The 26,978-nt window shown below is 44.6% G+C and overlaps 1 protein-coding gene across 2 annotated transcripts in view; it reads left to right on the forward strand.

Moving 5' to 3' along the window:
* soga1 (suppressor of glucose, autophagy associated 1) overlaps positions 1 to 26,978 on the forward strand; it is a 118,452-nt gene that overhangs the window by 64,680 nt on the left and 26,794 nt on the right. Inside the window, exons 5-11 of one of the 2 annotated variants that reach the window (XM_056423296.1) lie at positions 18,653 to 18,715; positions 22,067 to 22,234; positions 22,910 to 23,063; positions 23,200 to 23,725; positions 23,875 to 24,172; positions 24,293 to 24,526; positions 26,263 to 26,403. In XM_056423296.1, coding sequence (XP_056279271.1) covers positions 18,653 to 18,715; positions 22,067 to 22,234; positions 22,910 to 23,063; positions 23,200 to 23,725; positions 23,875 to 24,172; positions 24,293 to 24,526; positions 26,263 to 26,403 — 1,584 coding nt within the window. The remainder of the gene's footprint in view (positions 1 to 18,652; positions 18,716 to 22,066; positions 22,235 to 22,909; positions 23,064 to 23,199; positions 23,726 to 23,874; positions 24,173 to 24,292; positions 24,527 to 26,262; positions 26,404 to 26,978) is intronic. The other variant, XM_056423297.1, reaches the window with a different exon arrangement.

Consider the following 26,978-nt stretch of genomic DNA (forward strand, 5'->3'; position numbering starts at 1 on the left):
CACACTCGCTGCAGAGGCTCGTTGGACCGAGGCGCCTCTCAAAGCGGTGTTTTTGAGAGGGTTGAGTGACCAGCTTCGGGACGAATTAGCAGCGCGAGACATTCCATCGGATCTCACTGAGCTGATTTCTTTGGTTTCTCGCCTGGACTGTCGCCTGCGGGAGCACCGAGCGGAGCAAACACGGAGGGGTTCACCAGCTCCACACAATAAGCCTAGTGTTTCTTTTTCTCCTGCTAACGCTGTGTTTAGACCTCCATCTTTTTCTCCGCCGTCCAGCGTGCGCACCTCTTCTCAGGAGGAGCCCATGCAACTGGGTCGAGCTAGACTTTCTCTGGAGGAACGTCAGCGCCGGATAGATGCAGGCCAATGCCTGTACTGTGGAAAGACTGGGCATGTTATTTCCAACTGCTCAGTACGCCCAAACTGGGAGGCTCGTCAGTGAGATTGGGGTCCCTGACGAGTCCACTAGAACCTTCTCTTTCCCCATCATTACTTCGTTTCCTAATTCCCGCCAAACTCTGTGTTAGCTCTATGACGTTGCCTCTCCAGGCTCTCATTGACTCGGGGGCGGAGGATAGCTTCTTGGACCGTGAGCTAGCTGAGCAGCTAGGACTATGCCTGGAGCCTCTAGAAAGACCGCTAACAGCTTATGCTCTTAATGGCCAAATCATTTCCTCAGTCACAGCACAGACACCCCTGGTGACTTTAATCACCTCCGGAAACCACCGTGAACTCATTCAGTTTAAGGTAATATCCTCTCCTTCCACACCTCTGGTTTTGGGTTACCCGTGGCTACGTACACACAATCCACACATAGATTGGGCTAAGGGGAGGATAATTGAGTGGGATGATTTCTGTCTCGCTAACTGCCTGTGTTCTGCTATACCATCTCCATCAGTTTCTCCAGTTCCTGTTGTCTGCTCTGATGCATCTGTAGATTTGACTGGTGTCCCTGCGATCTACCACGACCTGAGTGGGGTCTTCAGCAAGGAGAGGGCTCTCTCTCTTCCTCCCCACCGACCTTACGACTGCCCAATAGATCTGCTTCCTGGAGCTCCTCTACCCTCCAGCCGCCTCTACAATCTGTCCCGTCCTGAGAGGGAGGTGATGGAGCGTTATATCACGGACTCTGTGGCTGCTGGTATTATTCGTCCCTCCTCCTCTCCTGTCGGTGCCGGGTTCTTCTTTGTAGTCAAGAAGGACAAGTCACTACGACCCTGCATAGACTTTCGGGGGTTAAATAATATCACGGTAAAAAACAAATATCCTTTACCTCTCCTCACCTCGGCTTTTGAACCTCTCCAGGAGGCGACCCTGTTTTCCAAATTAGACCTTCGAAACGCCTACCATCTGGTCCGCATCCGACAGGGGGATGAATGGAAGACAGCGTTTAACACTCCATTAGGTCATTTTGAGTATCTGGTCATGCCTTTTGGTCTCTCTAACGCCCAGCCGTTTTCCAGGCTATGATAAATGATGTCTTACGTGACTTTTAAACCGCTTTGTTTTCATCTACCTAGACGACATCCTGATTTTCTCCAAGAGTCAGGAGGAACACGAGAACCATGTCCGTATGGTCCTACAGAGACTACTGGAGAACAAGCTCTACGTCAAGGCGGAGAAATGTGAGTTCCACCAAGACCGGATCACCTTTCTGGGCTATATCATCAGCCAGGGAAGGGTGGAGGCAGACCCTGGGAAGATCAGCGCCGTGGTGGAGTGGCCGGTTCCAACGACAAGGAGGGAGCTTCAGAGGTTTTTGGGTTTTGCCAATTTTTACCGTCGCTTCATCCGGAACTTCAGTAAGGTTGCTGCACCTCTTTCCAAACTCACCTCAATTAACATCTCGTTCTGTTGGACTCCGGAGGCTAACAGAGCTTTCATCAAACTCAAGTCCCTGTTCACCTCAGCTCCCATCCTCATTCAGCCAGACACAGAGAGACAGTTTGTTGTGGAGGTGGACGCGTCTGATACGGGAGTAGGAGCAGTTTTGTCTCAGACGGCTGGTCCTGATAACATCCTTCATCCCGTTGCTTTTTTTTCACGTCGCCTCTCTCCAGCGGAGCGCAACTATGACGTTGGTAACAGGGAGCTTCTTGCCGTTAAGTTGGCACTAGAGGAGTGGAGACACTGGCTCGAAGGCAGCAAGCAGCCCTTCCTGGTCTGGACGGACCACCAAAACCTCTCATACATCCAGTCTGCGAAGCGACTGAACTCCCGACAAGCCAGGTGGGCTCTGTTTTTCTGTCGTTTCGACTTTTGCCTCACTTTCCGTCCTGGGTCCAAGAACGTCAAGCCCGATCGCTGTCCAGGCTATACTCCCTGACTCTCCCGAGCCTCCAGAGGCTCCAATCCTTCCCAAGAGTTGTGTTGTAGGCGCCTCTCTTGGGAGATTAATGACACCATCCTGGAGGCATTGAGAGAACAACCAGACCGGGTAATGGTCCTCCGAACCGTCGGTTTGTTCCTGATGCTGCCCGCTCCAAGGTTCTGCAGTGGGTCCATAATTCCCGGTTCTCAATTCACCCTGGAGGAAACCGTACTCTTTCTCTCCTGAAAAGACATTTCTGGTGGCCCACGATCAGCAGGGACACTCTGGAGTTTGTTTCTGCCTGTCCCACGTGTTCCAGGAGTAAGTCCTCCCACCAGTTACCTGCAGGGTTGCTCCAGCCCCTTCTAATCCCTAGTCGTCCTTGGTCTCACATCGCCCTGGATTTTGTTACCGGCCTGCCCCCCTCCCAGGGCAACACCACTATCCTCACGGTGGTTGACCGGTTTTCCAAGTCGGCTCACTTTATAGCTCTCCCTAAACTCCCGTCAGCTCTGGAGACCGCCCAACTCCTCACGGATCATGTTTTCCGGTTGCATGGTATCCCTTCTGACATTGTCTCTGACCGTGGTCCCCAGTTCACCTCTCGAGTCTGGAAGGAGTTTTGTCAGTCCCTGGGAGCCTCAGTCAGTCTGACTTCGGGATATCACCCCCAATCAAACGGCCAAACAGAGAGAGCCAATCAGGACATGGAGTCAGCTCTCCGCTGCATCACCGACAAGAACCCCTCAACTTGGAGCTCGCATCTCACCTGGGTAGAGTACTCCCACAACGCTCTCACTTGCTCCGCTACTGGTCTCTCCCCCTTTGAGGCTTCTTTGGGTTACCAGCCACCCCTGTTCCCCGAAGAGGAGCGAGAATTAGCTGTCCCCTCAGTCCAGCAGCATGTGCGTCGCTGTCAGAAGATCTGGAGAGATACACGATCTGCCCTCCTCCAGACTTCTGTACGGAACCAGCGGTCTGCCAACCGTCACAGAAGGGCCGCTCCTCCTTACGCCCCAGGCCAGTCAGTCTGGTTGTCCTCCCGCAACATTCCTCTCATCTCAGAGTCCCGGAAGCTTTCCCCACGCTTCATTGGTCCTTTTCCCATCATTAGGATCATTAACCCTTCCGCAGTCCGGTTGAAGCTTCCTAGAACTCTGAGAATTCACCCCACTTTCCACGTGTCCCAGATTAAGCCGGTTCACACCAGTGAATTGAGCCCTCCGGCTCTACCCCCTCCTCCCGCCCGGATTCTCGACAATCACCCTGTCTATACGGTGCACCGCCTTGTGGACGTCAGACGACGGGGCAGGGGTTTCCAGTACCTGGTGGACTGGGAGGGTTATGGCATCGAGGAGCGATGTTGGGTCCCTCGTTCCCGTATCATGGACCCAATCATGGTCAGGGCCTTTCACAGGGACCATCCGAACAAGACTGGTGGTCGCCAGGTGGCTCCCATTGAGGGGGGGTACTGTGAGGATTGCAGTATCTCCTCCTCTTTTCTGTTTGTTTGTCTATCTGTCTGTCTTCCTGGATGGGCGTGGTTGACCTACATTCCGTTTTTCCATCAACTCACCTCCGCTCCTGTTTCTCATCATCACTGATTACACCACTCACCTACAGCTGCTTAAAACCTCGGTTCGACCATCAGACTTCGCCAGTTCTACGTATACTCTCAGTGAGATCCACATCCACTCCATCCTGCCTGCCACGTCCAAGCCAACCTCCATCTCAGCTGCTGCTCCCGGGTTTTTCCTACTCAGCTCAGAGTTTTGTTTTTTCTCCTGCCTGTTTTTGTGGACTTAATAAATCCAGCTCTTTTGGTTACACTCCACCCAAAGTCTCCGTCCCAGTGTTTCTGCATAGCGGGTTCTCCTTTTGTGTCTCTCCCCGCGGAGTCGTAACAAATACTGTGTTAAGTGGTCTGTTAATTACTACAGAAAAACAAATGGTAACGGTTGAACCTGAATACAACCATAACCTCCTATATACCTGTATCTACTGTATTTGCTCTACATCTATCAGTCCCATATGTATCTGCGTCTCTGTTTCCGAACAAGTGAGTTAATTAACTGAGACGGATGAACCGATTATGTTTGCGCGGTTTGCAAAGTTACATAAAAGATGCTGAATGGCTGTAACCGTCTTTTCTGTTTGGGTCAGGATGAAGAGCCAGCACCAACAATTTTGTCTCCTTTGTTCCAACGGTGTACCAGAGGTAGCACTGGTTTGGTTCGATAAGGGAGCAATATTGATTCAATCTAGAGATATTTATCACCATCTAAAACCTCATTTTTGGCTTTAGACTGACTGTGATGGAAACGATTTAAAATGAAATATTAACTGATTTACAGTTTCTTAATCATTTTGGAGAAATGATAATAAAGTTAAAGACATTTCAACATCTTACCTAACTTTTGCCAGATTTTAGACTGTAATATTGTTTGTATTGTCTGATTAATGGGACACAAATATAAAGTTCCACTGCTTCAATTAAAGCACATCTCATATATTGCACCAAAGCAATTAGGCCTTCAGTTTATGCTCTGTCTTTTTAATTTAATTATGTTTTTTATAGATACTGCTGAAAAGTGCAGCAGCACTCAGGGAACTTGTTATCATTTTTCTTATGGCTTATCGTCATTTCTCTCCAAACTGATTAAAGAATCATATGGTTGGCTTTAATATTCCATCAAGGCATGGATAGTTTTCCCAGTAGCATTTATGATTTAGGACATCTTGTCCACGCAGGCTTCAAAACATGGAAGAGATCCATTTCCAACTGAGCAGTATTTATTTTACCTTCTCAGTATTATACTATATATATTCGTTTTTCATGAGCCTGAACCTGTCATCCAGTGCAGGAACAATCAGTGGCTGGTTAAATGGGGCCTGAATGGAGCGGAGGGTATCTGGAGCTCGACCGAGAGAGAAGAGGAGCTCTAATGTAATCACACAATGGGGATCATTATGTGATGGTGGTGGCAGGACTGATTTTGCCTGAAGAGCCTTCAAGGGTTCCCTGTGTGAACAAATGTGGAGATGGGGAGATTCTGTATTGTCATTGCATTTGGGCTCATTTAACGCAGCAGCAGGTCAAGTTGAATAGAATTTATGTGATTTTCAGGTTGGATTTGGCCCGATCCCAAAAAAAAGAGAAAAAGTGAGACTGAGTTGAATCATTGGATTTTAAGCAGGGCGACCAGACGTCCTCTTTTCCCCGGACATGTCCTCTTTTTGAGACCTAAAAAATGTGTCCAGCAGGGATTCCAAAAATGTCCGGGATTGTGCTTCGTTGGATATTTGTGTTTCTCTGGGTCTTTCACAAACTAGTATTTACCCCTTACAAGTTTTGGAAATGGTATCTCCCTTACATTCCACCTTCTTGTGCGAGCTCTGACTGTAGAGAGAACAGTCATTGGTCGACCGATCTCAGGGTTGCCAGATACACGATAATTATCCTCCAAATACGACCATTTTGAGCCTTTGGTGTGATACTTCACCATTTCCAATCTGGCAACACTGAGCACCTTGCCGCCTCCACTAGTTGCATTGTTGTTTGTGCGGCATGCTATACACTACTACCAGCGCCGCCGCTCCCATAGCGCGCACTACGCACTGTGCGTAGGGCACCAAGTCCTGAGGGGGCACCACAAAATAGGCAACTAAAAAAATCCTCATAGTTATAATAATTATAATGCCGATATTATTTCAGTCTAGAAATATTAGGCACCTTTTAGGCATGTATATCACAAAACAGGCAGACCAAGAGAGATGTTTAATCGCTCAGCACCCCCCCCCCCCCGAGACGAAGTGTCCTCTTTTTCACAAACTCAAATCTGGTCACCGTATCGTAAGAGAAATATCGAAGGATAGAGGGAGCTTGAACAACACTGGTAGAGAGAGCGCGAGAGGGAGGGAGGTCAAGGTGGTGTGGAAGGACGAATGAGTGAACTTGGGGTCGAAGGAGAAAAGTAAAACGGCAACAAATTGTAGTGATGGAAACATCTGAGATGTGAGAAAGAAGAGGTGTGTGAGGTGGAGGACACGCTCAGTGAAGTGGATGACTCGGTATTCCTGAGAGATTTATCTCTGTCCTTCCAGTTGCTGGTAGAGGACACTGGTGGACCATTACAGAAAGCACCATTCCAATGTAGCAGAGTAGAGGTTTCTAGTAACGGGTGAAGAGATTGGGATCATTCATAAATTAAGGTTTCGGGTTCGAGGAAGGAATACATATTAACGCTAAAAAAACAGAAAAATATAAAAATGGTACAATAAAATTGAACATTCTTTGCATCTTTTTTAAAAATGTTTTTACCAAGAACCCAATTTCCATTTTTTGGACATTAAATATACAACATCACACATAGATCTTTGGACAACGTAAGCGTATTGGCCTCCTTCTGCTTACTGGAAATAATGTCTCAAACAGTTCCCAGTCAAAGCCCGCCGTCGTCTGCCGGGATGTAAAATTACAGCGTTGAAACTACAAAGCACCCTCTGAACGTGTCCTGTTGTCACGGTCCGCTTTGCTGAGGTCCTGATTAATTACGGCACACCTCCCCTTCACGGACGCCTGCATTCGGCTGCTTTCATACCCTGTTCTGCACCTCTGGAAGCGCTGTCACCAGGTTCAATGGTCAACATCCCCACCGAACATGTTGTGAGTCTGCTGAGCTGACCAAAAGGTTATTATTGGAAGAGGGGGGGGGCGGGGGGGGGGGGGGTCGACAATGACGATGAAATAACGGAGACAAATGTGTGTAACGGTGACAAATTGAATACGATTCTTAGAACAAAACGTTGACATATTTTGAATGGTTGTAAGAATAAATGGTTAACAGAAAGGGGTAAAGTACCATGTGATCACAAAAAGGAAAGGCGTTAAACTATTCACACTTTAGCATGAAAGGTCATTTCAATCATTTCAATTTTAATGGATTCACTCGCGAAGGGGAGGCGACTGTGGCACACTGGTGAGCAGGATCGTCCCTCAATCAATTCAATTCAATTCAATTCAGTTTATTTGTATAGCCCAATTTCACAAATTACAAATTTGTCTCGGAGTGCTTTACAATCTGTACACATAGACATCCCTGCCCCAAAACCTTGCATCGGACCAGGAAAAACTCCCAAATAACCCTTCAGGGGAAAAAAAAAGGGAAGAACCCTTCAGGAGAGCAACAGAGGAGGATCCCTCTCCAGGATGGACAGATGCAATAGATGTAATGTGTACAGAAGGACAGATTTAGAGTTTAAATACATTCAATGAATGTGACAGAGTGTATGAATAGTTCATAGTAGGCATATTCCACGATGGAGACCTCCACGATCCATCAGGCAGATGGCGGTGGGGAGGAGGAGTGGGCGGAGTCTCAACAGTGGGCGGAGTCTCAACAGGACAGTGGCGTAGTCAGGAGCAGGACTCCACGACCCAGACCTCGATGATCCATCAGGCAGATAGGATCTATGCCGTCTCATAGGGTCCGATGACCCCATGAAACGTGAAGTCAAAAGGACTCTGGGGAGAAAGCAGAGTTAGTAACGTGTGATTGAGAGATGAAAAATTCATCCTTAAGGAGATAAAAAAAGAGGAGATAGGTGCTCAGTGCATCCTAAACGTCCCCCGGCAGCTATAAGCCTATAGCAGCATATCAAGGGGCTGGACCAGGTGAACCTGATTCAGCCCTAACTATAAGCTCTGTCAAAGAGGAAGGTCTTAAGTCGACTCTTAAACGAGGTGACTGTGTCAGAGGAACACGGTTTGATCCCCTGCTAGTCCTTGTCGATGTGTCCTTGGGAAAGACACCAACTTGCTCCTGTAGCTGATGTGTATGGATGTGTTGTAGTTCCGAATGTACTTGGCTACATACAATTTGACCTGTAAACTTGCGGCGTCAGATGAGTAGGAAGCCGACTTATTAACCTTTGAGGGAACTCAGAGCCAGAGAGTCCAAGGTTTTTGAGTACCTTGAAAAGCGCTTTATAAATTAAAGGCATTAATATTATTATTATTATTATTATTATTATTAATGAGATGTATGAAGCCATTAATTACTCCTATGTAGCCCTCCACAAGGCATGAGATTTGTAAACACATTGCTTGCTAGCTGAGAGTTATTATGTTATTATTACGTACAAGACAGAGTCACGTCTCCTTCCCCCCAGAGAGCGAGGTAAAGGGTCCAATCAGCGTGTCATATCCTGTTTGATTTCCTCCTCCTCCTTGTAGAGGGGCCGATAAGTCCGATGGAAGGTGAAAGGTGTTACAGGTTTAAACCTCACTCCAACGTCACTGAATCACCCGGCAAAGTTTATACTGATCTAATTATCACCTTCTTTTACATTAATATGATATGATATGAATATCATATCATATTATATCATATTAATAATGTAAAAGAAGGTGATTGGTTTGCCTCTTTCTCACTCTTCTGGTGTTGTTCACAGCAATGTTTCTCCAAATGAAGACCATTATTTCCCGTTATTGACGATTTTTACATTTTTTAGTGTGTCTTTTATGAAGGAAGAAACACATACTGTTTTTCCGCATTATCCTCTCACCTGTTCCTTGAACAGATGTTTAACCGAGAGACTGAACATTTCTGGCATGATTATTAACATACCTTTGAAAATCAACCTAACCAAAGCTTGAAAACTCCTTCACAGTGATGGATCCTCCTCAGTTTACCAGTTGCAATTCATTTCACATGAATAATTGAGCTCTAATGGCTTACAGTATAATTGAAAGTGTGGCAGGATCACTCTTTTGACTTCAAAATGTTATTATTTATTGGGAAAAAAAGGATAGTTCTTCTTCCAGAAGATAATGAGCTTTAAAGTTTTTTTGCGATCAAATGTTTTTATTTAGCATAATCACACAGGATGGCGGAACACCAAGACATGGTGCCCTTTCAAATTACAAACAATATGCTGAGACAAAAGGAGTCTCTCAGAACCATAATGAGCTTTAAAGTTGTAAACTTTATGTCCACATGTAGATAAGGCCAGGCTAGTTTCCGAGTCTGTGAGCTGAGGTAGTTGCCTGCTAGCTCTAACTTTATAATTAGTATCAATCATCTTGTCGAATAACTGCCGCCCAACAAGATAATCAATTAGTCAATTAAAGCTCTGTTTGCTGCCTCCCAGTGGCAATTAACAATGAATGCAGCTTTAGTGCCCACACATCTAAAAATAAAATGCAGTGTAGAAGTCGGCAACGGTTGCCAATAATATCATCAGTGTCATCACCCTAATGTCTCAAAGACATCGATCTCTGTTTAGCAGTTACACATCCATTGTGTGTGTGGTGTGGGGTGTGTATGTGTGTGTGTGTGTGTGTGTGAGCGTGTGGTGTGTGTGTTTGATCTGCGTCCGTGTGTTTGAACTGTCGGAGGCATCTAAAGGTCACCGGAGCCCCGACCTGTCCGTCAGAGCCGCTTTTATTCTGCCGTCAGTTAGCTCAAACAGGCTGCTGTGATTCATATATTTTTCTCACACATACATAAAGTATTTAATTCAATTAAATGTATTTAATTTAGCCCAAAATCACAAATTTGCCTCAGAGGGCTTAACAGTCTGTACAGCATGTATTACATTTTACTTGACACTTATCCTGTTCACTAATATGATAAATACATTATTATTGTTGTTATTCCAGCATATTATTTGCAGCAAATAATTACTATTATTAATTGATGCAGTTCACGCTGCAAAATACTGGACAACCCAGTCAACCTGTCATACACGCTGCACTTTACACAAGGGTGTGCAGGTTGACTGGGTGTGAGAGGTCACACACATGCGAGGCACTCTAAGATGTTACAACCATCACTACTGACACGTGTGTGTGTGTGTGTGTGTGTGTGTGTGTGTGTGTGCGAAACCACACATGACAAGACATCCAAACTAGTTATGGGTGCAAACCAAGTTTATCGAGAAGCCCACAGGTGAATATGGGGGTCATATGGGGGTCATATGGACTTTTGTGTTTGTGCGTATGTGCATGAGTGTGTGTGTGTGTCTAAAGTGCACATTCATGTGGATGAGCTTCTGAGTGCAGAGCAGCTTTGCTTGATGAGTAAAAGGTATCTTGCTGCGTCATCTCTACCTTTTATCTGTAAAGCTTACGTAAAGATAATTAACCCATTAATTCTACAGAAATAGAGTTATAGTTTCGTTTTTTACATTTCTGCTTTCTCAGCTTGACTTCATTCTCTGTCGGTTCAGATCTGACTGTCATCTTGGCAAATATGAACTCAAGGGTTCCTTTCAGGCTTCGCCTCATTAGAAGTCACTTGCTGTCTCAAACAAAATGAACAGCGAGGTGTAGCTGCATGATGCCCTCTATTAATAGGATGTATCAGGGTGCTGTGTGGTGGCATCGCCGGGACACCCTACTGTCGCACACACACACACCAGATGGAGACTATCTGTGTTGGTGGAGAAGCATGTCCTCGTTCACATATGGTTTCTTTCTATGACACCATGCTAACAGTTGCCGGCAGCTCAGGTGCCTGGAAGTGAGAAAAGAAGTGAGGGTGGGGGAGATGACGCTTTGTAACCCCTTGCTTAACCAGGCAAGATGGCAAGTAAACACATTATAGTGAGCAAAACTAAATGCTATTCGCAACACACAGAAATGATCTGAAGATGGGGGAAGCAGGTACACCTTCAATTACAACATGACCAGTGGCAGGATCAGGAACACTTACCTAATATTGTAATATAACTGCGTGCACCTCCAAAAGAATGCCAGCATTTCACCTACCGGCCTTGAACAATAGCCAGTTTTAGTTCAAATGTTGGGAGTTCATTCATGCAGCTGGTCACATTTCTGACTTTGATAATCTCTGTCAAACTGACTGACTGACTTTTCTTTCTTTTTTCTCCGATTGTCCAGAAAAAGGGGAACTACATTTGTCTTCAATCTAAAGTGTCCGGTGATCTTAAATGAGACAATAATAGTTTCCTACCACGATAGAAACACACTTTATGTTCACCATTTGTCACTATGACACGTTGACGGTTATCAGTCTTACTCTTGTAAATATTGAATGCTGGTTACTGTTTCTCTGCAGGAGGAAGGAATTAAAAGTGGATGCAAGGCAGACACCAGAGGCACACTCCAAACTCAATGAGTGCAGCTTTAATCCTTGGTGAGCAGCAGATAACAGGTGACAGATCTCGGCTGTTGGAAGCCAGAAGGGTCGCCTGTGCCATTAGCCTTTCGTTGAGATCGATGGTGAGGTTGTAAATCACCAGCCGTGGTTCCGTGGACTCGCTAGAAGTTGACGATTAGATTCAGCTCCAGGACGGCGTAGTCACGGCTTAGTGAGAATCCATTAGGTCAATGGGTTTAGTGGATGGTGGAAAGGGGGAGAGGGATTCTGAGCACACACACAGACACACACACAAATCAGGAGATCTGCCTTTTATTTACTGGGGTAAAACATTATCAGACCCACAGACCCATGAATCACCTTTCCTCACATGCACGTCCCATAGCGGCAACCTAGAATAACCATGGCAACCACCTCTTACTTATAGCAGCACAAAACACTTGTAACGCCACACTAACAACTTTTCAGACCCCCCAAGAAACTCCCTTTCAACTCACCAGCATTCACTGAGCGACACCATACATACACCTCAAACACCCCAGCAACCATACTGAACACAATACAATACATTTGTCACAACCTATAAACGCCATCGCACAATGTAATTATACACTTATAATATCTATTGTTATTAACATATCCACTTTGGTAAGCCCTTCGAATGGCTTGTGACTTTAGTTCGATCAATTAATTTTGGTCGTCTTTTTTTTAGTGCTGTGAAAAATAACGCGTTAACTCAGTTAATTAAATTACAGGTTTAACTAGTTTTTTTTTAACCGCATTTAACGCATGCGCAGAATGAGCTTCCAATCCGTCTGTTCTTGGTCGTCTCTCCAGCAGCATGTCATTCTGTCTCTACGTGTCGCGTTAACACGACTCCGATCTCCGTCTCGCGCGCCGCAGAGCTCGGATGCCGGCGTGTGCGCGCACATCGGGACGAAAAAAAGTCACTTGCAAAATGAGCTTCCAATACACCACTTCAATCTGAACTCTGTCCGCTCTCATGCAGACGGTCGTGCTGTTCATCGGTAATGATCCTTCCGCAGGAAACCTTGTTACGACTTTTACTTCCTGTAGATCAGGGGTCTCAACACGTCGATCGCGACCTGCCAGTCGATCGCGGCGTAGTGTGACATTAAAAAGATTCGCCCACCCCCTGACATGTTCTCTATAGCACGTCTTTGTTCTTTTATTAAACTAAACGTCTGTTGTTGATCGTATCTCCACAGCAGCATGTCATTTCTGTCTCTTCGCGTTGCGTTAACACTTATCGATCTCCGTCTCGCGCGCCGCAGAGCTCCGTGCGCGCGCATCGGGACCGAGCAAAAAAAAAGTCACTTGTCAATCTGTCCACCTGTCCGTGTCCGGGCCGGTGAGGTTTCAGCTTTGCAGCGGTGTCCCCGCCGTCCCTTTCATCACGGCCCAGTTCATGAAGAAAACCCACACAGTCAGTTTGCCTCAGCAGCTGCTAGAGGAAGACTAGAGGCCTTTAGATTGTATCATGGTGGAGTTAATGGTTGACAAACAAGAGAAACATTTTCTGTTTAACCCTCCTGTTACCTTTACATTTACTAACATATTTTACCCTCCGGGTCAATTTGACCCCAGTAATTAAAACCTCCAGAAAATTATTAGAATTAATATTGCTTCCCAAGTTTAAGTGAGAGGTACTTTATGTTTGTTTGTTGACTACCTAAATAGCCCTTTAAATAAATAAAAAAGTTGATATTTCTTATATGTTTGACACAGTGAAAAACAGCCTGGGGTCAAATTGACCCGAAAGGTAACAGGAGTGTTAAACATTCTGTTTAGGATGAAGATGTATTAATGTTCCATATGGAAGAAAACTGCTAAACTGCTGAGTTGCAGCACCATTGTATAGAAGAATGTATAAATGTATATATCCGTCTTTTGTCATAAATCTCTATGTTCTCACAAAATATACCGAGAATATCGGTAATATGTGATTAATCATGATTAATCCACAGAAACCTGTGATTAACCCGATTAAAAATTTTAATAGTTTCACAGCCCTACTTTTTTTTAATGATAAAATTGTCTTTTGTGTCAATAATTTTCTGAATTTGTTTCTTCTTTTCTGGAAAAGGTTCAAACATTATGAGCCTCACAAACCGAGAAATTATCTTTGCAGTTTTTCCTATGTGCTCACAATTTCAAATATGATTATATTGGGGAGAGAAGTTTTTTCCATGTTTACACTCTTTGCAGAGATATTAAACAATACATCATGTTTATATGAAAGGCTCACATTGATTTGCATTAGAATAACAACATACATCCAAATACATGCAGAGGGATATTGTGTGTTTTTTGTTTTTTTTAAGAAATGTGGCAAGAAACTATTTCTCGAGAGTGCAATAAGATGTTCCCCGTTCTGTGTTCTTATTACTGCTGTTGCAGAACTGCAGTTGAGTGAGAAATGTTGATACTACTGAATCTGTACATTTTCTGGGGACGCAAAGACGTGTTTAGTTGCAGTCTCTACTTACGAAGCGCCACCGTTTACAGAGGAGAGAGCTGTAATCATTAGCCATGATGTGTGCTTTTTTTGAGGAATTATGGCTTCCTCAGAGCAGGAGCGTTTTCAGGGTCTGGGCTTTTCTTTGTTTTTGATTTACTTCGTCAAACCAACCTCCTCTGCTCCTCCTCCTCCCCTCCCTCCTCCTCCTGCTCCCCCTCCTCCTCCTCTCTCTCATCTCATTTAAACTTTTCTCTCACTTTATCTCCTGCAAACCACAGACTCTCTCCTCATTCATCCTCACCTTCCTGCAATTTGTTGCTCCTCCCTTCCTTCCTCTCATCTTCTTCCTCTTCTTTCTGTCTTTTCATTAATGTGCTGCCAATGGGGTCCCTGGCAACAGGCTGCAAAAGCCGTCGCCACGGCAACGTATCATTGTCGAGGCGTTTTGTTGTGAGGCAGAGGAGGGGTTGTGTGTATGTGTGTGTTGGGGGGGGGGTAAATGGATGCGGCATCCTCTCAAGAGGTCAATCAAATATTTAATTTGCCTCCTTTTCCTCTAAGTTCATTTCCATATTTGACATTGATGTGTCTATCTCTGTTCAGTGATATTAATCTCACCATGGGGAGCCTTGTCATAGTTGTTTGTTTCGGTGGAATCGGGTTGCATATGCAGGTGTTTTCTGCTCTGAAACTGACAAAAATGAATGTCCCTAAAAGAAGTAGCAACAACAGAAGAGAAATACTGACTCCTAAATGGAAAAGTTTTATCTTTCATACATTTTTGCTCTGATCTTAGTTTGTTTCTCAGCTGAATCTGAGAGGAGCTGTACTGTCGAGCTGGAACAATCAGTCAGGTCTACACAAAATGTATCTACAATTTTGGATACTAAATTAATTATTGTAAATGTGTGGGTTCCATCTTCAAGGTTTTCAGTTTTTCTCTGACATTCGTTATCCAGACAGATCAAAAGGAGACTTGTCTGGCTGTGGCTTGTGGTGGGCATACAATAAATTAGTTGAGTGAACAAAAAAAATTATTCATCAGATGATAATGAAAACAATTATTCATTGTAGAATCCTGCAAAACAAACAGAAATTAGCTAGTTGGTATGAGACAATTAGCTTGTTAATGAAGGTTTAGGGGCAATAGGACCCTGAGGAGGGATGGGCCAAGAGGGGCATTTTAGGTTGAGGCTTTACTTCTGCCACACACACACACACACACACAGCCTCCTCTCGCTATGTTCTTGCACACGCAGCTCTGTGTATGTACAATAATATGTGTGTGTAAATTTAATTCATACACCTTGCACAAACAACCCAAATACACAGCTAATCATACATATATAGAGAAAACACACATGAATAATTCAGATCAATATAAAGCATTCAGGTTTTTTCCTGAAATGGTGATCATTAGTGCAAGGTCACCTATAACACACTGCCTTAATACGCAGAGTGTCTGGAGAGACACACACACAAACACACACACACAGAGACACACGCACACACGCTTCTCTGTAATGGAAGCAGCTGGAAGTGAGCAGCAGTTCTGGTAACAAAGAACTGCCCTTCATCCTCCCTCCCTCCTTTCCTCCTCCTCTATTCCTTGTTAAATTTGTTTTCATCCTTCCCTTCCTTAATGCTTGGTTTGCACATTTCAGAGTGTGTTTGTGTGCGACAAGCCAAAGTAAACAGAGGAGGAGGAGGAGACCGTTTTTGTTTGACTCGAATACAGCCAAGAGATAGGAGGAAGAATGGAGATGGAGAGTGGAGGGAGGGGTGGGGGATGGCTGATGGAGAACATCATGTCCCCGTCCCCTATCAGTCTCTCTAATGCAATGCCGATGCGATGCTGATTGACCGTCCTCACTCTCACACTCTCTCTCTGCACACTGACGGATGAGAGCTGCATCATGTCGGCGTGCATTGGCCCAGCTTAAGGTTCGACAACAGACATGGGTGGGAAGACGTGCCCGACTTTACGAGGCTTCTAACATCAAGCAGTGCTGTGCTTTGAAGCAATCCTATTTTATATGACATACAAGTGAAGAGGAAGGCAGATACTGAGCTCGTACTGAGTAGTAGCTGCGGGAGTCTGTCTGTCGGATCAAAGCACATCGGTGCAGCTTCAGGTGATCTACAATAATAATAATAATAATAATAAGGGGGTGGCTGATCCACTCACATCAGGCGGCGTAGCATTTTCATTCGGCCTGTGGCAGATTGATTAACACCAGTGTTTGGCAGGAAAAGCCATCTCAGGAGGGCTGATGAACAGGTGTGTGCACTCAGCTGTGGTGAAAAGAAGGTAGTTATCTTCCATGCAGTCTTTGTTTGGAATTCTTTGTTTTTTTGTAGCATCAATCAAATTCATTTGGAATTGTATTGAAAGAAGTTTGTTTTTAGTTTTTTCAGTTGAAGGATTGTATATAATTTTTGGTTAATACAGTTTTCTGATGAATGTGGCTATTCAGGTGAGCGTAATTCAAACACTGCTCAATTCACGATTAACCGGGTCCTACTAAGTAACATTTACCATTATAGTAACCTTACGCAGCATTAAAAATCAAAACTGAGAAGACTAGAACGGGCACTCGGTAGAGCGCATACCTTTGCCGTAGCCTTTTTTGGTACCTTTTCATGACCTTGACCTTTGACCCGATCGATCCCAAAATCTAATCAAATGGTCCTCGGATAATAACCAATCATCCCACCAAATTTCATGCGATTCAGTTTAATACTTTTTGAGTTATGCGAATAACACACAAACACACACACATACAAATAAATACACAGCGATCAAGACATAACCTTCCGCATTCTCAGAATGCGAAGGTAAAAATGCCTTGAAGCACAAATATATAATGACACTGGAAATACTTTAACTGGATACAAAACCATGTTGATCTGATCTGAACTTAATCAAAACCGACTCCAGGGGTTTTCCTCGTGAGTCGTGCTGAACGGTGGTCTTTCTCGGAGGCCTGGGCTGGAAAACACAGAGGAGGAAACATAACACTCCGTTCTGCCAGTCTGTCTGGCGGGATCATGACCAAGTTTGTGGATACATTTTCATTTGTCTTATATTTTCTAAAACAATGTTTGTCTATTTTAGGCAGCTGTTTTGTTACAGATTCGGTACTTCTCGTATACAAATCAGTAACTTGCTTTAGTTGTGTAATACATGATTGTCCATCAGTATTACAATATATATTACTCATAATGATGATGGAGTGAAAGTTACTGCAGGCTTGATGGATTTCACAATCTAACCGACATTGTTCAATTGCAATGAACGGAAACAGCAAAGAAAATAAAAAATATCCAAAACAAAGCAGCAACTATTGTCTAAGATGATGTAAAGCTTGATTTGTAATAAATAAACCAAAGCAAACAAACCGCTGGTGTGTGTAACGAACAACCGGAAGCCAAAGAGTTCGATCCGTGTAATTTGCGCCTGCAGTAATGGCCTGTTTATATCCTAACTCTGCAAGAGCAGGATGGTAGGTGAAAGTGTGTGAGACAAAGAGCCGAGCAGTCTGGGGATCTGGGGAAACGCTGGTGTTGCTCTCGTCTTATCTGCTCGGCTCCGTTGTGCTCTGAGCTGCTTTGCTGTGCTGCAGACAGGTGTGTGTGTGTGTGTCTGTGTGGGGTGTGTGTGTGTGTGGAGGCAAAAAACCCTTTGCCTCCGCTAGAGAAGCAGAGGACACAGCCAGAAGTTGTGCGTGCGTGCGTTTGTGGAGCTCTCATTAACAATGGACACAATATATCCGGACATTGACCACCCCCCCAAAACTGGACATTGACCCTTGTATTTCTTATTTTTATTGATTGTGAATTGTTTCATTTATTCACCCGGCATGTGTGTATCTGAAATCAAGGCTTGAATTGTTTGAGAGGTTAATGCTGGTTACGATGAGTAAAGCTCATGCTGGCACTTAGGTCTGCTCAGAGGTCGTTCAGGAAGAAAGCGAGGGAAAACGCTACGCTAGTTGTATTTGCTAGTAATAGACTAAAAAAGCCTCCTGCCTGCACCAGGCAGTTGCATTACTGATTGTGATGTATTTATTTGCTTTCAGTTGGGTAAAAGTGAAAATCGGTATAAAAGTAACGACATGGATCATAACCGTCAGTAATAAAAATATGTAATATGTGAATATGAATGCATGTCGGAGTTGCGCAAATGTAATGTTATGAAGTGTCAAATGGGATATAGTGCATCAGCGAGTCATGCTAGCGAATGAGAAACAGTGTAGTAACCACCTGTAACCTGTGAGAATGAGAGTTGTGTGAATGTGCAGAATGTCGCGGGGGTGAATGAAGTAGTTACAGTAGGTAGAGTAAGCACATATGTTCTATGTATATGTATAAGGAAAAACGCTACGCTAGTGGTATTAGCTAGGAATAGACTAAAACAGCCTGCAGAATGCAGTTGCGTTACTGATTGTGATATATTTCTGTGCTTTCAGTAAAAACAGTTCTTAAACCCATGCACGCCTGGATGTCCTATGTGTCCAAGTGTGCAACACGTGCATGTGTGTGAGTATTAGCTGTGCCTTCGACTCTAAACTCCTGCAGCTGTTTGCCTGCTGATGCAACCGGCATGAGTGTGTGTTGCGATCACACATGTTTTAATCCCATCACTCCGATCCCCTGCAGGTGATCCCTCTGTTATTTCAGACTGAACAAATTAATTCTTTATTCTATCGAAAGTGTGTGTCTATGTTGCAGAACTCCCAGAGGAAAAGAGGAGCACGACCAAACAACAAACCTGACAAGAAGCTCTGTCCACAGGTAACCCAGGCACACACACAGACACACACACACACACACACACACACACACACACACACACACACACACACACACACACATACATACCTATGTTCCCCCAGATGGTCCAACAAATCAATAAGAGACAGAATGTGCTGTTTCAGATACTTAAACCTGGAGAGTGATATGTATCTAACACACACACACACACACACACACTGTTTGTAGTACAATCACAAATAGCAAGTAGCTCAGTGTGTATCGTTGAAACATCTGCAGAATTGGAGAAAACATACACATTTTACAAAAGCAAGCCTTTTCTGTGTGACCACCATTTCAGCCACTGTTGTTATCCTGCTGTTGTTCCTGTTGCCCAAAGCTTGTTTAGTTTCTTTTTATTTATTTGCTCTGAGGCAGGCAACCAGTTTATCCACACGTATAGTTTAGTAGTGTATCCTCATTATTATTACATCAAATAAACAGGATTTGTCACACACACTCCATGATTACACAACAACTGTCCTTGGGATGTTTGTCAATTTGCTGTTGGTCATATCCAAATAGTACAAAACATTAAATAGAATAAAATACAAAATAGAGCATGTACTACAGCAAACCTGTTGCTTCTGGAGAGCGGCAATTAACAGACTCATACTGTTAATTATCACCTTGAATGCTAATCCTCCCTTAAACAGCTGTGTCATTCTTTTAGTTTTTGCTTCAAACACCACTCGTTTTCAGAATAGACGTGCTAAGGTTGTGCGGGGCCACCGACCACGACTGCCGTGTTGAAAATTTAAGTTTGATCCTCTAAGACTAAGTGTGTTCCCGCCTCACAGCTCATCACCGGGCTGTCTCTCTGTTGTCTGTGACCTATTTCCTCTGGGGATCACACTTTTATCTGTCCAAATAGCCGTGTGCAGTTTGGAGCAGATTCATCAGCATTTCCTCGATTCCCCCTCATCTCCACATCATGTCTTTCTCTCTTTTTCTTCCCTCCATCTTGTCCTGCAGTTGTTTGTACTTACTGTAGTGTAATCCTTGCATAGCCAGTTTTTGTTTATGCTTGGATTGAAGATCAGGCCTCGACACCACACTCTTCATCTCAACCTTCTCTTTATTCTGCCTCACTTCTCTTCCATTAATAGAAAGAAAATGTCTTTAACCTCACTTTCCGCGGTCTCCCTCCCTTCTTTATTTGTTTAACATAGCTAAAAGAGCGTTCTTTACTCTGTGAAAGAAAAAGGCACTCTCGGAGCTGGAAGTGTGCAAGATCAGGTTTAACAGTGCAACAGAGTACATAGAGATACAGATTAAAAACCCACAGTACTAACATATCACCACAGAAGGTTTTTGCTGTGAACTTAATTCTCTCACTGACATCCAACAGGAGCCGGGCTTCCTCTACTAGTCTCGTACCATAAATGGTTGACTCCCGTAATGTGGTTGGAAAGGCTCCACAGACCGTAAAACAAATGCAGAACAAATGCAGCCACAGAGCTGCTTCTGAGGAACGATGTGCGCACAGGGTCACCTAGGGTCAGCCTATGGTATTGTTATTTATTAGGGATACATACATCAATATACAGTACGTTTGTGTTGAGAGCGTTACACAACTCAGGCTTAAAGAGGATTGTTTAAAGATGACACAGACCACAAAAACACGGCCCGTCAGTAGTCGGTTTGGCTAACGTTGGTACAGAATAGCTGGCGACACATTCAGCAGACACAGAGCCGTCATAGCAATTAGCTGATGTCATGCCACCTGGTGAACGTAAGTCCAACACCCACTCTCCTGAGGGAAGTATCTGGCTCTTTTAATACTAAACACTCCACTGTGTTCAGCGGCTGGTCACTGGCTTTGTGTGTCTGCTCTTTGGGCAGGCAGTGTACTGAAAACTAAATCTGATTCGTAAGAGCAGAGTACATTAAATATCTCGAAAAAAAACATAATGTTGAAAAAAACTAAACGGTTCTTTAACCGTTCACTGACATGCTCTACGAAGCCACGGAGTTGGGGATGTAAAACCCCTTTTTCTTTATTTCACAAAGTCAAAGGTTATTTCATAGGCAATAAAACTGACATGGTCTGGAGTTTGTGTCTAGTTTTGTGTCTTGTTTTGAAGTCCTTGTGTCGTCTGTCTCCCTGTGATTGTCTGCCCTGGCCCTGATTGTTTCCTTCTGTGTGATTGCTGGTCCCGCCCTCATTGTGTCCACCTGTGTCTCGTTCCCCGTTGTCCAATCCGCTCACCTTGCCTGTGTATGTAAACCCTGTTCGTCTCATTCCCAGTGTGGCTTCGTACTGTTTGGTCCGCGTTTTTGTCGTTCCTGTCTGGTCTGGTCTGGTCTGTGATTTTTGTAATTAAATAGTTTGTGCAGTAATGTCGGCGTTTGGGTCCTCTCTTGCTGGGACAACCGTGGACCACACATGACAAAAACACACCTATCCTCTTCCTCCCACTCCTCCTCCCTCCTTGCGTTGATTGTTGTTTGTCATGTCCAAATGTTGCACCTTAAAAAAAAAAAAATTTTTTGTTTGAAAAAATCATTCTTCATTCTTTGGCAATAAACCTGTTTCTGATTCTGATTTTGATATGGTCAAGTTTTTCTTTTGCCATAAACATTCATTTCGTAAGCGGTGTGACGTTCTCCGAGGCAAACCACTAATGATTATTTTCTGGACTTCCTGGTTTCCTTTGTGTTGTGTTTCTTTGTTTCTTCTTCATAAAAGCCTCACGAGGAACACACAAAACCACAACTCTGACCTCAGCATTTGGTAACTGAAAGCCGCACGCTAGTCAAATAGCGCCATGTCATTATTCTCCAAGTACAGGGCAAACTTTAAATAGAATGAACATTAAGTTGTCCCATTTGAGTTGCAGGACAGAGATAATGCACAGACTATAAAAAGAACAATTCAGTCACAAAAACAAAACATACTTCACTCCAAACCTCTAATGTTGTCCAGCTGTCTGCGTGGATTTAAGCATTTATCCATCTGTCTGCAGCTCTTATTTTCTGTGAGTGTGTGTGTGTGTGTGTGTGTGTGTGAGAGTGAAAGTGTGTGTCTGTTCCCTTTGTCTCAGTCTTAATGTCTAATTTTTATAAAGTTGTGTCCTTTTTTATACTGAATTATCATTATCATGAGTTAATTATCTGTCATCTGTTTTTAAAAAACAAAGAAGATTCATTCCTCAAGTAATGCAATTCACACAGGCTGGAACCTGCAAATGTTTGTCTTGTTTATTAAAGGAACAACCTTAAAATAGATACATGTCCATTGCGTGATGGCGTGTGTGTACACGCCCGCCTCTCTGTGACACAGCAGTTGTTGCATCAATGGTGGCTCTCCTCTCTGTCCCGTCTCCGCAGGAGGACAGCTCGGACCTGAAATGCCAGCTCCACTTTGCCAAAGAGGAGTCAGCCCTGATGTGCAAGAAGCTGACCAAACTGGTGAAGGACTGCGAGGCCATGAAGGAGGAGCTGGCCAAGTTCAGGTCGCTGTACGGGGACGTCAACGCGTCGCTCACTGTGGAGGAGGTGAGTGCAGGAGGAGGGAACAGACGTTGTTTTCGTGTCGATTGACACAGCACCACAAACGTCTGTGACGTTGCACTTTGTCAGACAGTGTAAAGGTTAGTGAACCATGAAGCATTGAGAATCAACAATCGCCACACAGTGGAGGAGGATTTCGTATTTATGATAGTGGTACAGCACCTTAAGGAAAATACAAACCCTGACTTTCCATCTTTATACCATTTAAATCTGTTTAGCTATTATAGTATTTTTTAAACTACCCCCCCCCCCCCCCATTACCGCAAATGCAGAAAAACTCTTGGGAAAACTCTACAGAGCTGAGTTTATATTGTTTTAGAAACAGCCAACACTCCCCACAAAGCTTATTAAATCCAACTCACTTTTGAACTGTTGCAGTGACTAATGCTGAAAAAACAGTTGTTACAATATTGACTTTCCAGTCCCGTGCGTAAGGATGAGTATTTGAATATCCAGGACTGAAGATGTTATTACTATCCATAATGATATTTATAAGAAAGTTTGTCTTTCTTAATCATGGTAGAAACCTTTATAAGCCCCTAAATAAGTCATGTGAACAGCCTTAAAGATTAACAGCGTGTGTTAATGAACAGATGAGACATGAATAAGTACATGGTTCCCATCTCCTAATGTCCTTTTTAACCCCCCCACCCCCATCAGGTGGCTGACTCCCCCCACACGCGCGAGGCGGAGATCAGAGTCCACCTGAAGCTGGTGGAGGAGGAGGCCAACCTGCTGAGTCGGCGCATCGTTGAGCTGGAGGTGGAAAACAGGGGGCTCCGAGCTGAGATGGACGACATGAAGGAGCCACACGGTAGTTTTGAAACTCATCTAGATTTGTATATTTGCGAGATTCATCTTTGATTATTATTTGATACACTGACATATATTTGAATCTCTCTTCTGTTTTTTCCTCAACTGCCTAACCACTCATTGTTTCTTTTCCCTAGATGGTCCACAGGAGCTTTCTGGTGTTGGTGGCAGCCTGGGCCTGGGACTCTGCGGAGCGGCTTCATCCGAAAACTTCATGGAGCTCCAGAGACACCTCCAGTTTGTGGAGGAGGAGGCGGAGCTACTCAGGAGGTCTCTCATCGAGATGGAGGAACAGAACAAACTCCTGATGAACGAGATAAACCTCTATAAATCTGATCTCCCACCGCCGCCGTCTGCAATGTCCTCCAATTCATTAGCATCGCTGACAGATGGGCTGCTCAACGACAGCCCGGAAAGGGCGGTGCTTATCAGCACCGACGCCCCGGCCCACGAGGAGGAGCTCAGGCTTGCGAAGCTTCAGATTGGAGAACTGGGTGGGAAGGTGAAGAAGCTGCAGTACGAAAACCGAGTGCTTCTGTCCAACCTGCAGCGCTGTGATCTGGCCTCCTATCATTCTCCTTCCTCCTCCTCCTCTTCCTCCTCACTTCGGCTGGCTCTGGACACAGACGCAGAGGCCGGAGACTCAGCTGAGTGCCTCCCAAGGTAGTCTTACGTTTTCAGAGAGAATATATGTTGCTGAAACCCAACACACTAAACAGACCCCAATGTCATCAAGGCAAAGTTGTTCATTGATCCTTGAAAGAAAAATGTATTAGAAGTCCTGAACGTGCTTTCTGTATTTCTTCCGTCAGCCCGCTGAATCGCAAAGAGCCAGTCGGGGGTGAGACTGACGACCTGGAGATCAGGGAGCGGAAAAAGAAGATCAAGGACAACGCTGACGCAACAACATCCCTCCCCGGGTACCTGGGGCAGAAGGACCATGATGCCTTGCTGGCCATTAGGGACCAGGTTCGCTTGGTTTCCACAGCGATCCAGCTCCTGACCTTCCCAGAGTCGAACTGCCTGTCCTCCTCGTCCATCTATCACAAGGTCTGCAGCAACGAGGCAGCAGAACCGTGTGACCTGGAGAAACCTCAGTCTCACAGCCAGGTGCGTGTCCCTGGGTCGGCGTGCTGTTCCTCCACAACACTGTCCGGGGGGGAGAAATAGAGATAGCTTTTAACAATGACCAACGAAAGTGATGAAATCTGTTATTTATTTTTTCTGCAGATTTCAGAGCTGTCGGACCTGGCCGACCGGCCCCTGGTCGGTGCTCTGACCAGTAGGCTGCAGGCCCTGCACACCCAGCTACAGGCCTTCGTGGAGCAGGTGGACAGCCTGGGTAAACCCCCGGCAGGTGGAAGGGACACTCAGGTTGAAGGAGCGTCTCCTCTGGCCTCACCCTGCGCCTCTCTCCCCTGCTCTGGAGACGGGCAGGATAGACTGAACACTCCTGCCGAGCAGGTAATAAGATAGGGAACTCACTCCTTCTTTTCACTCCTTGTCACTCTGTCTCTTTCATTTGTTATCAGTCTCTTCTTTTATTTTTTTAAGAGCGTATCGTTGCATAATTCTCCCAATCCCATGCTGCTTTAGTTACTAAAATGGATTTACACAACACGCTCAAATCTGATGTACCGGCAATGTCCTATGAACCTGACAAAAAATGCCCCTTTAGTGACAAACACAAATGTCAAACTGACTGTGAAGGCAAAAGCTGCCCCGGCTGTATGGGCGTATTAGAAGTATTCAGATTTGAGCGGCCAGTGTAAACCTCTCCACTCAATGCCACCCATGTCGTATGCATGCAGGGAAATTGCTTCCTAACCGGGTATTTAGATGCTGCTTTAGGCCTCAAATGGAGCTTGTTTGTATGCATAGTAGGGTTATTAAGAGCACTTGTATTTCTATATATCCATCAGCATCATAAAACCAACACATGTCTAGGTTCAGATCGCGAAAGGTTGTCCAATACCAATCCTACTTTCTTTATTATTATTTATTTATATAGATTAATCCACATATATGGTGTAATTGAATGTGCTGGACTGAGACCAGCAGGAATTATTATTTTTTTGCCCGTATGAAGATTTATGTTGCATCGTTGACAGGCAAATAATAACTAAACATAGTCAATAAGCGATTTGGTGTGCTGCCTTTACTACAAGAGAAACATGTGTCTGATAAAAGTCTGTCTTTTCAAATCTGATCTAGTTTGCCTGTCTGCCAGAGGCTGTGATGATCATACAAAGTTTTAAGAGAATATATTATCATGTTTAGACTCCATTCGAGGCCAATTCTGAGTCCCAACACCCTCCAATCTCTCCTCCCCTTCCCTCTCTCCTCCCCTTCTTCCTTTCCCCTTTAACTCTGCACGGGCACCATAACCTACGCTTTCTGCACTTCAATTCCATCTCCGCCTCTCTTTTCCCTTCTCTCTCTCCTCTCCTTTTCCCGTTACTCACGCCTCCTCCTCTTCGACATCTCCCTCAATGCCGACCTACTTACCTCGGACTCCTTGCTCACCTCACGTCCCCTTTCCTTCGCTCGTTGCCACTCTTCCTCCTTATTCCTCCTTTTGTCCCTGCTTTGCTTTCCCATCCACACCCATTCCTCCTACCTCTCCTCCTTCACCTTGTTGCTTTGTCGGCCTCTTCGCTCTGACTTTACATCCTAACCGCTTTACTCCTTCTCGTCTTCTTACTCCCCTGTTTCCTTCTCCCATTGCTGTTTCGCCCCCGTCTCCCACTCTTCCCACTCCTCGATGTCCTCTTCTGTTTTGTTTATCTCTCCTCCCTCCCCCCCTTCAGCCATTCATTCTGCCGTCCATCCTCCTTTTCCTTCTTTTCTCCACCCTCTCCTTTTCCTCTCTGAGCAAGCTCTTATTCCTCTACATACTTTTCTTCATCTTGTGAGATCCATATTCAACTGTTTCTGTTTTGTTCTTTTTTCTCTTCATTTTTCTCAATGTTGTCATATGGATCGACGCCATTTTGGTCGAATTGTTTTTTATTGTTATTGTTGTGTTTGTTTGTCTTATTTTTTCTCTCATTTCTATCACTCCCCTCCTTTTATGTTTTTTGTTCCACAATGTCTCCTCCTCCCCTGACCCTCCCTCTCTCCTCTGAGTTTGTATTTTGGTTTTCTTTGTGTTATTTTTTAATTTTTTTATTCATTAACCTGCCCATGCATGCATGCAGCAGCAACCTGATTATAGGGACCAATCAGAGCCGGAGGTCAAAGGTCAAATCGAGGAGACCAGCCGATCAGGCGCCGATAAGACGGAAAAGCAGGACGATCGGTGGCTGGTGCAGGGAGAGAAGGAGACGGACGATACTCTGGTAAGCATTTGCATCATGGCAGACACATTCACGCTGGAGCCTCTCACTTCGCCCGGTGCACGCAGACAGACAAACAAACAATTTGGCTTTTGGCTGGGCAGAGTCTAAACACACCTTCAGGCAACAAACAAGCATCTGGCCTGCTCCTGTAACAAGAGGATAAAATAACTAAGGAAACAATGGTGAACATGCCAGAAGCTATAGATACTATTTGTATTTACAAAATGGATCAAATGAATGCTTGTATGTGTAAGGGATAACAATGATCTACCCGCTCTGCATTTACCCTCCAGCGTCCTTCAGTTCATTTTTTGGGTTTCCCTGGCCGAGTTTATTAATTTCTTCCTCGTCCTTCTGATCAAACAGCGGATGGTAAAGCCAACAGGTCCGACAGCTCGGTATTTCATATTTCGATTTGTATCCACGACACCGCTCTCACTGTTGACTGATCCAACCTCGCTCGCTATATTCTGTCTCACTCGACAAAACACAGCAACGACAGAAAGACGCTCGAACCTTAGGTGTGTGTTTCAGGAGGAAAAGAGGATGGTATGACAAGGACAGAATTATCCGAT

This window comes from Pseudoliparis swirei, chromosome 9, assembly GCF_029220125.1.
Source record: "Pseudoliparis swirei isolate HS2019 ecotype Mariana Trench chromosome 9, NWPU_hadal_v1, whole genome shotgun sequence".
Classification (NCBI taxonomy): domain Eukaryota; kingdom Metazoa; phylum Chordata; class Actinopteri; order Perciformes; family Liparidae; genus Pseudoliparis; species Pseudoliparis swirei.